Source organism: Microcaecilia unicolor, chromosome 1, assembly GCF_901765095.1.
Source record: "Microcaecilia unicolor chromosome 1, aMicUni1.1, whole genome shotgun sequence".
In the NCBI taxonomy this organism is placed as follows: domain Eukaryota; kingdom Metazoa; phylum Chordata; class Amphibia; order Gymnophiona; family Siphonopidae; genus Microcaecilia; species Microcaecilia unicolor.
The window spans coordinates 719,579,715-719,593,005 of record NC_044031.1 but is presented as its reverse complement, the minus strand read 5'-3'; the positions used below and the strand labels follow the sequence as shown (position 1 = coordinate 719,593,005).

The 13,291-nt window shown below is 44.3% G+C and overlaps 1 protein-coding gene across 1 annotated transcript in view; it reads left to right on the top strand.

Annotated features, from left to right (window-relative positions):
* SHC4 (SHC adaptor protein 4) overlaps positions 1-13,291 on the top strand; it is a 147,626-nt gene that overhangs the window by 78,894 nt on the left and 55,441 nt on the right. The window contains 1 exon segment of the mRNA XM_030190420.1: positions 6,421-6,540. Within this exon segment, the coding sequence (XP_030046280.1) occupies positions 6,421-6,540 (120 nt within the window).

Below are 13,291 nucleotides of genomic sequence, written 5' to 3'. Positions count from 1 at the left end.
AGTAGGACTAGGGGGCATACAATGAAGCTACAAAGTAGTAAATTTAAAATGAATCGGAGAAAATATTTCTTCACTCAACATGTAATTAAATGCTGGAATTTGTTGCCAGAGAATGTAGTAAAAGTAGGTAGCTTAAACATTTTTGGATAATTTCCTAAAAGAAAAGTTCATAAGCCATTATTAAGATGAACTTGGGAAAATCCACTTCTTATTTCTGGGATAAGCAGCATAGAATCTGTTTTATGGTTCTAGGATCTTGCAAGGTACATGTGACCTGGATTGGCCACTGTTTGAAACAGGATGCTGGGCTTGATGGACCTATTTATAAATGATCTGGAAATCAGAATGAAGAGTGAAGTGATTAAATTCAAGGTTGTTAAAACACATGCGGACTGTGAAAATTTGCAGGAAGACCTTAGGACAATGGTTCCCAAACCTGGTCCTGGAGGCGCCCCAGCCAATCAGGTTTTCAGGATATCGACAATGAATATTCATGAGAGAGATTTGCATACAGTGGAGGCAGTGCATGCGAATCTCTCTCATGAATATTCATAGTGGATATCGTGAAAACCTGACTGGCTGGGGTGCCTCCAAGACCAGGTTTAGGAACCACTACCTTAGGAATTTGGAGACTGGGCATCCAGATGGCAGATGAAATTTAATGTGGACAAATGCAAAGTGATGCACATTGGGAAGAACAATCCAAATTATAGTTACCTGATGCTAGGATCCACCTTGGAGGTCAGCACCCAAGAAAAAGATCTAGGTGTCGCTGTAGAGAATACGCTGAAATCTTCTGTCCAGTGTGTGGTGGTGGCGGCGGCCAAAAAAGCAAACAGGATGCTAGGAATTATTAGGAATGATAAATAAGACCGAGAATACTATAATGCCTCTGTATCGCTCCATGGTGCAACCTCATCTTATGTACTGCGTTCAGTTCTGGTCACCGTATCTCAAAAAAGATGCAGTGGAATTAGAAAAGGTTCAAAGAAGATCGATCGATGCAGGGGATGGAACTCCTCTCAAATGAGAAAAGGCTAAAGAGGTTGGGGCTCTTCATCTTGGAAGAGAGTCGACTGAGGGCGGCTATGATTGAGGTCTACAAAGTTCTAACTGGTGTAGAATGAGTAGGAGTGAATCAATTTTTTACTCTTTCAAAAAGTGCAAAGAGTAGAGGACAAATTTTTTGGAAATACAGTGCACTCTATTTAAGTGAACGTCGGATAAGCGTATGCTCTGTTTACTGCATGCCGTACTTCAGTCCCGTTTTTGGTGCCATCGATTTCTATGGGGACAAACTTCGGTTTAGTGCACCACTGATAAGTGCAAGATTCACTTATATGAATGGTTTAAGACCACTCCTCTGCAGGAAAGACTCCGCATAAGCGCACACATGGAATATGGATGCCAATTGGCACGTGACAAAGGGGTGGTAAATTTGAAATCTTGTTGGTTAACTGCCACAGGCAGAATAAGCAAAAGAATGTTGTTAGAGTGTACACTGGAGTCGTCATCACACATCTGTAAGACTTTAACACTGGCTGAACGAATAGAAGTTCTTAAAAAATTAGAAAACAATCAAAGTCAAGCATCTATTGCTAAAGAATATGGTGTCAATCCCAGTCAAATTTCACATATCTTGAAGCAGAAAGTTCAGCTTCTGGAAGACTGGCAAAACAGTACAAATCCATACAGGAAACGAAAACGGGCGAGAAAAGCTGAGGATGTAGAAGATGCTCTTCCTGGTGGTTTTCTCAAGTCAGGAGCAGACAGTTTCCTGTCAGTGGTCCACTGCTTATGGAGAAAGCTAATCAGCTAGCTGAAAGTCTTGGACTAACTGAATTCAAAGCCACTGTTGGATGGTTGGAAAGATGGAAGGAGAGGAACAACATAAAATTCAAGAAACAGCATGGTGAAAAACAAGACGCTGATGACTTTGATGCTGAAAATTGGATTGTTTCAGTTCTTCCTACCATCTTTAACGAGTTTGCACCTCGTGACATTTTCAATGCTGATGAAAATGGTCTGTACTGGTGAGCGATTCCTGATGGAACACTTGCATTCAAACAAGACGAAACTACAGGAAGTAAAACGTCGAAGGACCGACTGACGATCCTCCTTTGCTGCAATATGGATGGGAGTGAGAAGTTGGAACCACTCGTCATTGGAAAGAGCAAACAGCCCTGTTGCTTCAAGAATGTTAAGCGACTTCCTGTGTCATATGAGGCTAACGCAAATTCATGGATGACTGGGGAAATTTGAAATCAGTGGCTAAAGAAGTTAGACACTAGAATGCAGGCACAAAAGCGTCAGATTTTGTTGTTTTGTGATAATTGTGCTGCACACAGTGATGATGTCAGGCTGTCTAACGTCAAGGTGGTCTTCCTGCCACCAAACACTACCTCTCTGATCCAACCTATGGATCAGGGCATAATAGCCAATTTCAAACAACATTATCGAGCTCTTGTGCTACGTCGTCTGATGAGAGTTATGGCTGACCAGACTGCAAAGGATAAACGTGCTGTTGAACTGGCTCGTAATCTATCACTGTTGGATTCCCTACATATGCAGAAAGAAGCCTGGAATCATGTTACACAGGCAACTATTGTGAACTGCTAGAAGCGGGCAAGCTTTGCTAAGGATGTGGAGAGGGATGAAAGAGATGCAGCTGTTGCAAACGCGTCAGATGAACAGGCTATTGACATCCCAGCTGGTGTTACTGAAGAGCAGTTTCATCACTACGTAGCTGTTGATTACGATCTACAAACAGCTGATGACAGCACTGATGTCGAGATATGCGCCTACACGCAGGCAGCAGCTGATAATGAAACAGATGATGAAATGAGCAGCGAGGCACATGCTGACGAAATTCAACAACCTCCTGTCACTTTTACAAGAGCGCTGGATAGTCTCAACACCGTGCGGGCCTATCTGGAGGCCACTGGATGTCAGTGCTATGACGTAGTCTATGGAACTCACAGACACAAGAGTGTACAGAGGACTATGACTGATTACTTCAAGTAAGCCTAACGTCAGTTAACAGAGACTGTATAACGTCAGTTAATGGAGACTGTATACTGTACGTATAATAAACAGTACTGTACATATGTTTATCAGATGTCAAGCTTCTTTGGGTAACAACGGTTAAGTGCACGCTCCGGTTAACTGCATGTATTTCTTTGGTCCCAGACCCTTGCACTCACGCGGATTGCACTGTACTTTTAAAACAAATAGGAGGTAATATTTTTTCACTCAATGAATAGTTAAGCTCTGGAACTTGTTGCTGGAGAATGTGGTAACAGCTGTTAGTGTATCTGGGTTTTAAAAAAGTTTTGGACAAGTTCCTGGAGGAAAAGTCCATAGTCTGCTTTTGAGACAGACATGGGGAAGCCACTGCTGAGATTGGTAGCATGGAATGTTGCTGTTATTGGGTTTCTGCCAGGTACTTGTGGTCTGTATTAGCCACTGTTGGAAGCAGGATATTGGGCTAGATTGACCATTGGTCTAACCCAGAATGGCTGTTTTTATGTTCTTAAGGCTTCCAGCAATAATCCCACAATCAGGATATAGAGAAATATGTAGACAGCAAGCTCAGCATTCCATTCTAAGAACAAGCATATTTGAATTTGGTCTCCGCCTCTATTTTCATCTGCAGGCCACTACACTATTTCTTGTGACACACTATCCTTGTGTAGTTGTTTCCCTCTGGCCTGCTTGTTTTTCAGTTTTCAAGTAGCCCATTTGCCCCTGTAAATGGCTACTGGAGATTGTTCTATAAATATATTCCTTATAAGGGCAAAGTTTAATATTTAAAAGTGTATTATCCAAATCAGAAGCATAGTCAGGTTTTGACATCAGGGGGAACAGACCTTTTATAAAATAGGTGCCAGTGTGAGGCTGAAGGGTCGATTCATATAGGCGCTGTTTCATTTAAAATCCATTTGGGGGATTGGCTGCTCCCCTTGCACCCCCCACCCAGCTACACCTCTTGTCCAAATGTAAAGTTTTATAGGATTGTACTAGGAGTGATGGTGTCGGAATGATCATAATTCTTGAGTTTAATTATCAAAATCTTGGGGGGAGGGTGGTGGTGTTAGGAGTATAAATGTTAACTGAGAGGAGATGCAAGGCTGAAGTTTTGCCTAGTGTACCTAATTCCCTTGCACTGGCCCTGGATAATCCATCTTGGTTCAGGAGTTAAGACTTGCATATGTTGCCTACAGCAGACAGACGGACAGAACTCTTGCAGTATAGCAGACAGTGCAGTAAAGTACACTAGGCTTTGCATAGTGGTTAGCTTGGCTTTAGTGCACAGCTTTTTGGGCACCCTAAGTAAACATGGGTTTTGCGCATGAGCTAACTGTGCATAACGTCTTGCGTAGACACCATTGCCCAGCATATTTAAATCCAATGGTAATTAGGCTATTTAGCTATTCAGCACAGACAGAGAAGTGCATAGAAGATGAAAAGGTTGGACACAATGTCAGGGCTTTAACGCAAACAGGGGCATAATCGAACGTGAACGCCCATCTCCATGGGCGTCTATGTCTGAGAACGGGTACGTGAAGGGGTGGGACAGACCGTATTTTCGAAAAAAATGGGCGCCCATCTTTTTTTACGATAATACGGTTTGTGCCCGGCAAATGCATCGGATTTGTGCGGATTTGAGCTGGGCGGTTTCGTTTTTCAGCGATAATGGAAATTGAAGGTGCCCAGCTCAAATCCAAGGCATTGGGTCGTGGGAGGGGCCAGGATTCGTAGTGCACTGGTACCCCTCACATGCCAGGACACCAACTGGGCACCATAGGGGGCACTTGTAACAATTAAAAAAAAATTAAATACCTCCCAAGTCCATAGCTCCCATCCCTTGGGTGCAGAGCCCCTCAAATCCCCCCCAAAACCCACTGCCCACAACTCTACACCATTACCATTGCCCTTATGACTGAAGGGGGGCACCTACATGTGGGTACAGTCGGTTTTGGGGGGCGGTTTGAGAGCTCCCATTTACCACCACAAGTGTAACAGGTGGGGGGGTGGGCCTGGGTCCACTTGCCTGAAGTCCACTGCACCCAGTAACAACTGCTCCAGGGACCTGCATACTGCTGTGATGGAGCTGGGTATTGCATTTGAGGCTGGCATACAGGCTGGAAAACAAAGTTGTTAATTTTTATGGTGGGAGGGGGTTAGTGACCACTGGGGGAGTCAGGGGCGGTCATCTCCAATTCCCTCCGGTGGTCATCTGGTCATTTAGGGCACTTTTTTGGGACTTATTCGTGAAAAAAAAGGGTCCAAAAATGACCCAAATTTGCGCTAAAAACGCCTTTCTTTTTTCGATTATCGGCCGAAGGTGCCCAGCTCTTCTCGGCCGATAACCACACCCCCAGTCCTGCCTCACCACGCCTCCGATGCCCCCGTCAACTTTGCCCGTTTCCGCGACAGATTGCAGTTGAAGACGCCCAAAATCGGCTTTCGATTATACCGATTTGGGCGCCTTTGCGAGATGGGCGCCTATCTTCTGATTTCGGTTGAAATCTGGGCGCCCATCACTTTCAAAAATAATGCTGAAAGTCAGTTAGCATAGGTGAGGATTTCATGCTCGTTTCTTCTCTTTTCTGCGAGCATCTAAAATCTGCAGCTTTTTTTCTGACTTCCATAAAGAGCATGAATTTAAAAAAAAAAAAACAGAATTGAGGGGAAGCATGCTGGAACAAAGAGCAAAGTGCTGGGCTGTTGAGAGTTGCATATGTGCACAAAAAACTGTATCGGCACACAGAGCATGTGCTGGGATGTTGGTAGTATAAAAAGCTTATGCACAGAAGAGCATTGCAGCTCATGCATAGATGTGTGCACATGAAACTCCAGGTGTCAATATGTTTTGTGCGCAAAATATAGCTTCCACTTGCGCAGAGCCGTGTGCATGCATCTGATGTGTTCTTCCATGTTAGTGCACATTTTATTTGCACTCGGCCTTTTTGCATACTATATGGCTACTGAATATGGGATCAAATTTTGGTGTTAGGCTTGCATTAGGAAGATGTGTGCCAAGTGTGCGTGCATGGCTCTAAAGCAAAGTTACTGCATTGGTCCCTCAGGCCTTGAAGCTATAAACCATGCATTGAAGCGCTGTGCTAACCTGCAGTGCACGGTGTTGTAATGCACAGGCAAGAAAGTATTTTTACTCTTGATGCAGTCAACCAATGGTATGTGCCAGTGTTGAGTGAAACAAGCAAACTCTGCAGATTTTTTAGATTGTAAGCCCTATTGAGCAGGGACTGTCTCTCTATGTCAGGTGTTCAGCGCTGCGTGTGTCTGGTAGCACTATACAAATGTTAATAATAATAATAATAGTAACATTAAATTTATCTGATGGTTGACAGCTGTATAGCAGATGGTTACACCATTTCTATGCTCTTTTTAAAGCCTCCAGTTAAGATTCTGTCTTCTGTTCTGGGCAAGAGTAACCTGCAGTTTTCAGGCATGAGTATAAAGCTCACCGTCTCAACAAGCAGCCTTACTTTAACAAGTGCAGATACCCAGCAGGTATGTGGCTTTCTTTTCCTGGCATCCCATCACCAACTGTATGACGTTTGTTTCTTTCTTATACTGGTATAGCTTTGTTTTCTTATGCAAAGGTATAAACTACTATCAAAACACATATAGGGTGTCGTGACTTAGAAAATGGAATCCAAGAAATACAGTGGTGGAAATAAGTATTTGATCCCTTGCTGATTTTGTAAGTTTGCCCACTGACAAAGACATGAGCAGCCCATAATTGAAGGGTAGGTTATTGGTAACAGTGAGAGATAGCACATCACAAATTAAATCCGGAAAATCACATTGTGGAAAGTATATGAATTTATTTGCATTCTGCAGAGGGAAATAAGTATTTGATCCCCCACCAACCAGTAAGAGATCTGGCCCCTACAGACCAGGTAGATGCTCCAAATCAACTCGTTACCTGCATGACAGACAGCTGTCGGCAATGGTCACCTGTATGAAAGACACCTGTCCACAGACTCAGTGAATCAGTCAGACTCTAACCTCTACAAAATGGCCAAGAGCAAGGAGCTGTCTAAGGATGTCAGGGACAAGATCATACACCTGCACAAGGCTGGAATGGGCTACAAAACCATCAGTAAGACGCTGGGCGAGAAGGAGACAACTGTTGGTGCCATAGTAAGAAAATGGAAGAAGTACAAAATGACTGTCAATCGACAAAGATCTGGGGCTCCACGCAAAATCTCACCTCGTGGGGTATCCTTGATCATGAGGAAGGTTAGAAATCAGCCTACAACTACAAGGGGGGAACTTGTCAATGATCTCAAGGCAGCTGGGACCACTGTCACCACGAAAACCATTGGTAACACATTACGACATAACGGATTGCAATCCTGCAGTGCCCGCAAGGTCCCCCTGCTCCGGAAGGCACATGTGACGGCCCGTCTGAAGTTTGCCAGTGAACACCTGGATGATGCCGAGAGTGATTGGGAGAAGGTGCTGTGGTCAGATGAGACAAAAATTGAGCTCTTTGGCATGAACTCAACTCGCCGTGTTTGGAGGAAGAGAAATGCTGCCTATGACCCAAAGAACACCGTCCCCACTGTCAAGCATGGAGGTGGAAATGTTATGTTTTGGGGGTGTTTCTCTGCTAAGGGCACAGGACTACTTCACCGCATCAATGGGAGAATGGATGGGGCCATGTACCGTACAATTCTGAGTGACAACCTCCTTCCCTCCGCCAGGGCCTTAAAAATGGGTCGTGGCTGGGTCTTCCAGCACGACAATGACCCAAAACATACAGCCAAGGCAACAAAGGAGTGGCTCAGGAAGAAGCACATTAGGGTCATGGAGTGGCCTAGCCAGTCACCAGACCTTAATCCCATTGAAAACTTATGGAGGGAGCTGAAGCTGCGAGTTGCCAAGCGACAGCCCAGAACTCTTAATGATTTAGAGATGATCTGCAAAGAGGAGTGGACCAAAATTCCTCCTGACGTGTGCAAACCTCATCATCAACTACAGAAGACGTCTGACCGCTGTGCTTGCCAACAAGGGTTTTGCCACCAAGTATTAGGTCTTGTTTGCCAGAGGGATTAAATACTTATTTCCCTCTGCAGAATGCAAATAAATTCATATACTTTCCACAATGTGATTTTCCGGATTTAATTTGTGATGTGCTATCTCTCACTGTTACCAATAACCTACCCTTCAATTATGGGCTGCTCATGTCTTTGTCAGTGGGCAAACTTACAAAATCAGCAAGGGATCAAATACTTATTTCCACCACTGTAGCTGAATTAATGCAAGTTTAAATTTAAGCTAATTCAACCAAATGTCTGCATTCTGCTGTATGTTTAATGTATGTTATGCACTTTTCTAAGAAAGAGGAGTAAGGTCTGTATTTTATATAATGTGAAAGATGAGGGACTGTTTCGAGGTTTTTATAGAAATATTTACACATTGTAGCTTTATATGACACAGTTCATTCTGCCAGTGGGACAGTACAAATGCCGCATACAACTCTGACCATCTTGTAACAAGGGTGGTGCTCAAATTAGAGAGATGCAGCAGAAAATGGTCAGGATATTTTAGGCCTGGGGTTAGAAATGATGTGTATTCACTGTCCAGCTTTTCGGGTATTCCTACAGATGGGAACAATTTGTTGTCTTATTTTTTTGTTAGTTTTTTTTTACATTTTATGTCTGTTTATGCAGTTTGCATATCAATAATTTATGATAATTAATTCTGTCAATTTATGTTGTATGAAATCTTTTACATGAGGAAAATGGTTAATATACAATAGCATGGGTGAATATGGGTGTGAAAGTATGCAAACTTTTACATCAACCATGCAAAGATGCTTTTTGTTTGAAAGGGGGTATAGTTCGGTCAGAGCAGGATTGCAATGCATGCAGGTGCTTTGTTTAATTTAATAAATAAAGGCATAGACTTATAAGGAAATACTTCTTCACGGAAAGGGCGATGAATTTGTGGAATGGCCTCCTGGTGGAAGTGATGGAGACAAAGACAGAATGTGAATTCAAGAGAGCTTGGGACATAGGATGTCTAAGGGAGTGATAGGGAGAGTAGAATTGGCTATATGGTCTTTATCTGCCTACATTTTTCTATATTTCTATATTTTAATTGTGAATAATTATCTGGGTGTGCCGCAAGGTTCGGTGCTTTCTGCTTTATTGTTTAATCTCTATGGGCCCTGTTTACTAAGGCGTGCTAGCGTTTGTAGTACATGCTAAAATTTAGCACGCGCTAATGCTAGAGACACCTATATTTTCCTATGGGTGTCTCTAGTGTTAGTGAATGCTTTTTAGCATGCGCTAAAAATGTTAGCACGCCTATAGCATGGCTTAATAAACAAGGCCTTATATGTCATCTTTAGGTGATTTATTTGCTGATATGCAAAGCAAGTTATAGAATGTACGCAGATGATGATCTCTAAGTGATAGGGAGAGTAGATGGCATGGATAGGCAGACTGGATAGGCCATATGGTCTTTGTCTGCCTACAGTTTTCTATGTGCCTGAGTATTCTGAAGACAGCATGGATGTCTTCATTTAGACACCTGAATGCTGTGGGTAAAAACCAAATCTGAACCTTCCAATTTCAGACACCCTAAAAATTCTTGGAGTTACCATCGATCGACACATAACACTCGAGAACCACGCGAAAAACACAACCAAGAAGATGTTCCACTCAATGTGGAAACTAAAAAGAGTAAGACCTCTCTTCCCTAGGACTGTTTTCCGCCAACCCTTCCGCAATTTGGTACAATCAATGGTGCTCAGTCATCTAGATTACTGTAATGCACTCTACGCTGGCTGCAAAGAGCAGATAATCAAGAAACTTCAGACAGCCCAGAACACCGCAGCAAGACTCATGTTCGGCAAAACAAAATATGAAAGTGCTAAGCCCCTACGAGAAAAATTACACTGGCTCCCACTTAAAGAACGCATCACGTTCAAAATCTGCTCCCTAGTTCACAAAATCATTCACGGAGAAGCACCAGCCCACATGTCAGACCTGATAGACTTACCACCCAGGAATGCCAAAAGATCATCCCGCAAATTCCTTGATCTACACTTCCCTAACTGCAAAGGTCTAAAATACAAATTAATGTACGTGTCAAACTTTACCTACTTGAGCACACAGTTATGAAACACACTGCCGCACAACTTAAAAATGATCTACGAACTAACAAACTTTCGCAAACTACTGAAGACCCATCTCTTTAACAAGGCATACTACAAAGACCAACCAATGTGAATATACACAACCCCCCCCCCCCCACATATATTCAGAACTATCTAACAATATCTGCTTGTTTATTCATATATTATGTTTTATCATTATCTTGTTGCCCAAGATCTTTCTGTAACACTAAATGTCTATTTTCTAATATATTTCCATCACTCATGATGTATTGTAAGCCACATTGAGCCTGCAAAGAGGTGGGATACAAATGCAATAAATAAATAAATAAAATTTAGGCACAGCCATTTACACCAACTAATCTGGTGTAAAAGTCTGCGCCTAACTTAGGCACGGATCGGGCACATTCTATAACAGTGCACATAATTTTTAGGAACACCCACAGCCCACCCATGCCCCTCCCATTGCCATGCCCCTTTTTGAGATCCGCGCTTTAGATTTTATACGCACCACTTTACAGAATATACTTAGAATGATTAACAAGTCAATCACTAATTGGCAGTAATTAGAATTTATGAATGCAACTTTCTAAGTTGCACACTCAATTTGACCGCCCTGCCAAATTTGCTCGCCCAACTTTGGTCACCACATATAGAATTTCCCCCTTATTGCATAATGCACCTGGTCATAGGCGCCGACTCCGTGTGGGTGCTGTGGGTGCTCAAGCACCCCCAATAATTGAGGCAGTAGCGCGTGGGCGTAAAGTGCCTGTCCCTCCTGCTCGCTGCACTGTCCCGACTCCCTGCCCTGCACCGCTGTCCACACTCTGCTGTTCTGCAATGTATCCGGGCCGCTGCGCCGTCAGTGACTCAGTGTCAGTGCAGTAAGCACACTGCCTTTGGCGGCCCGGAAGCTTTCCCTCTGTTACAGTTTCCTGTCCCGCATAGGCGGAATGCTGCAACAGAGGGAGAGCTTCCGGAACCGCCGAAGGTAGTGTGTGCTTAGTGCTTACCGCCCAATAATTGAGGCAGCAGTGGTGGTGCGTGGGCATAAAGTGCCTGTTCCTCCCGCTCCAGTCCCTGCACCATCCCGCTCCCTGCCCTGCACCGCTGTCCTTCAATGTTCCGGGCCGCCGGCAGTGTCAGTGCAGTAAGCACACTGCCTTCGGCGGCCCGGAAGCTTTCCCGCTGTTACAGTTTCCAGCATAGGCGGGATGCTGCAACAGAGGGAGAGTTTCCGGAGCCACCGAAGGTAGTGTGTGCCTACCGCGTTGACGCTGCCGGCAGCCCGGAACATTGAAGAAGGACAGAGAGCAAGCCAGAGAGGTACAGGGAAGGGAGCCAGTCCACCCCAGAACAGAGCCAGCCAGTCAGCCGCCAGACGACGTTAAAAAGCTGAAGAAGGAAACTTTTCCCTAATTCCCTCTCCTCCGCACAGCTATCGGGTCAAGGTTTGTTTTCAGGCCAAAAAGCACTTGTTGTTTATAGCTTTATTTAAAGTAAGCTTGCTTCACTCTGAAATGTGGAATGTTTTGTATAGCAAAAAGGTAGGAACTGGCTCCTTTTTGTTTTATGGAATGCAATGGTTATTATAAAAATGCACTTGCCTTTTTTATTACTGCTGTTTCACAGAGAGATATTGAATAATGAGGTAGGGGGGAGAGGGGAGGGGGGGGGGGGAGAGGGGGGAAATGCACTACCCCCATTCATTTTGAAAAGTTGGCTCCTATGCACCCGGTTATAGAATTGCCTCCCATATATGCAGCTTCTCCAAATCAAGGCTAGGTTTCAGTCCCAACATCAAAAGCAAGTGAAAAGAAATCAGGCAATTTATAGAAACTGTGTTAATTTAGGATACCTTGCAATCCTTTAACTTGCAGGCAAATCTAACAATCGAGCCATAAACACTCAGAGACATCAATTATTCATATGCACAGAACCTGGGGAGCAGCTTTGTAGAAAGGACATACAAATTGGAATTGAGACATTTAGACTGAGATGTGTCACGCTCCACTAGTATTTTAGAGCAGGATCTGCCGACATGGAGCCTGTTCTAACATACATGGAAAGACAAGGGCGGGCCAGGAGCAAAGGAGGGAAGTCTGAAGAGGCGATCAGCTGTTGTTGCCGGTGCAGCGCCTTCACACAGAGGTGAGAGGCGCTGCGAGGGCCCGGTGGCAGATGGGGGGGGGGGCAGGTGGAGGGGGGAGCGGCGGCGGCAGCTACCTCAGGGGGGTGGCGGGGGCTGGGCCACGGGGGGGGGGGGGGCGGAGGATAGCGGGGAAGCTGTCATTTTAAGGAAGGGAGGGAGGAAGGGGGGCCGGGGCTGTGTAAAAGTTCTGATTTCATTGCAGAGGGGAGGGCAAGGCTACTACTACTACTACTTCTTAACATTTCTAGAGTGCTACTAGGGTTACGCAGCGCTGTACAAATTAAACAAAGAAGGACAGTCCCTGCTCAAAGGAGCTTGCAATCTAAAGAATGAAATGTCAAGTTGGGGCAGTCTAGATTTCCTGGGTAGAGGTGTAGTGGTTAGGTGCCGAAGGCGACATTGAAGAGGTGGGCTTTAAGCAGTGATTTGAAGATGGGCAGGGAGGGGGCCTGGCGTATGGGCTCGGGCTGTCAATAAAGGATGTCCATAAAGGACGTGTTTGTTTTTTTGTTTAACCTATAATACCTACAGTGAAGAACGTCCATAAAGGATGCTCCTGACGAGCGTTTTTGCCCCCTCTCGATTTTTCTTTTTCACTTTATAAGTTTTCGAAGCCCGCGCAGCCCCAACGAGAGGTACAGACCTCTCGTTAGCTTTCCCGGCATTTTCCAGCGTTAGGGCAAGCGGAAAAGCTTAGTGCATCTCATTTCAATAGGGTTTCTACACAATTTGCTCATCTGCATTCCGTTTGCGTTAGCTGCTACTGTCGTCGGAAAAACGTATTTAGTGCATGCCAGGGTTTACTACTTGCTCGTTATTGCCTCGTAAAGTTTAGTGCATCTGGCCCTCAGTTCCCTGAAACAGCTTTACAGCAAAGAAACACCACCTGCTGGACAAATAGGAGAAATACACTTCAGGACATAATTAAAGCAGGAAAATATCTAATACATTTTTAAAGGCTTAAAACACACTGTTTC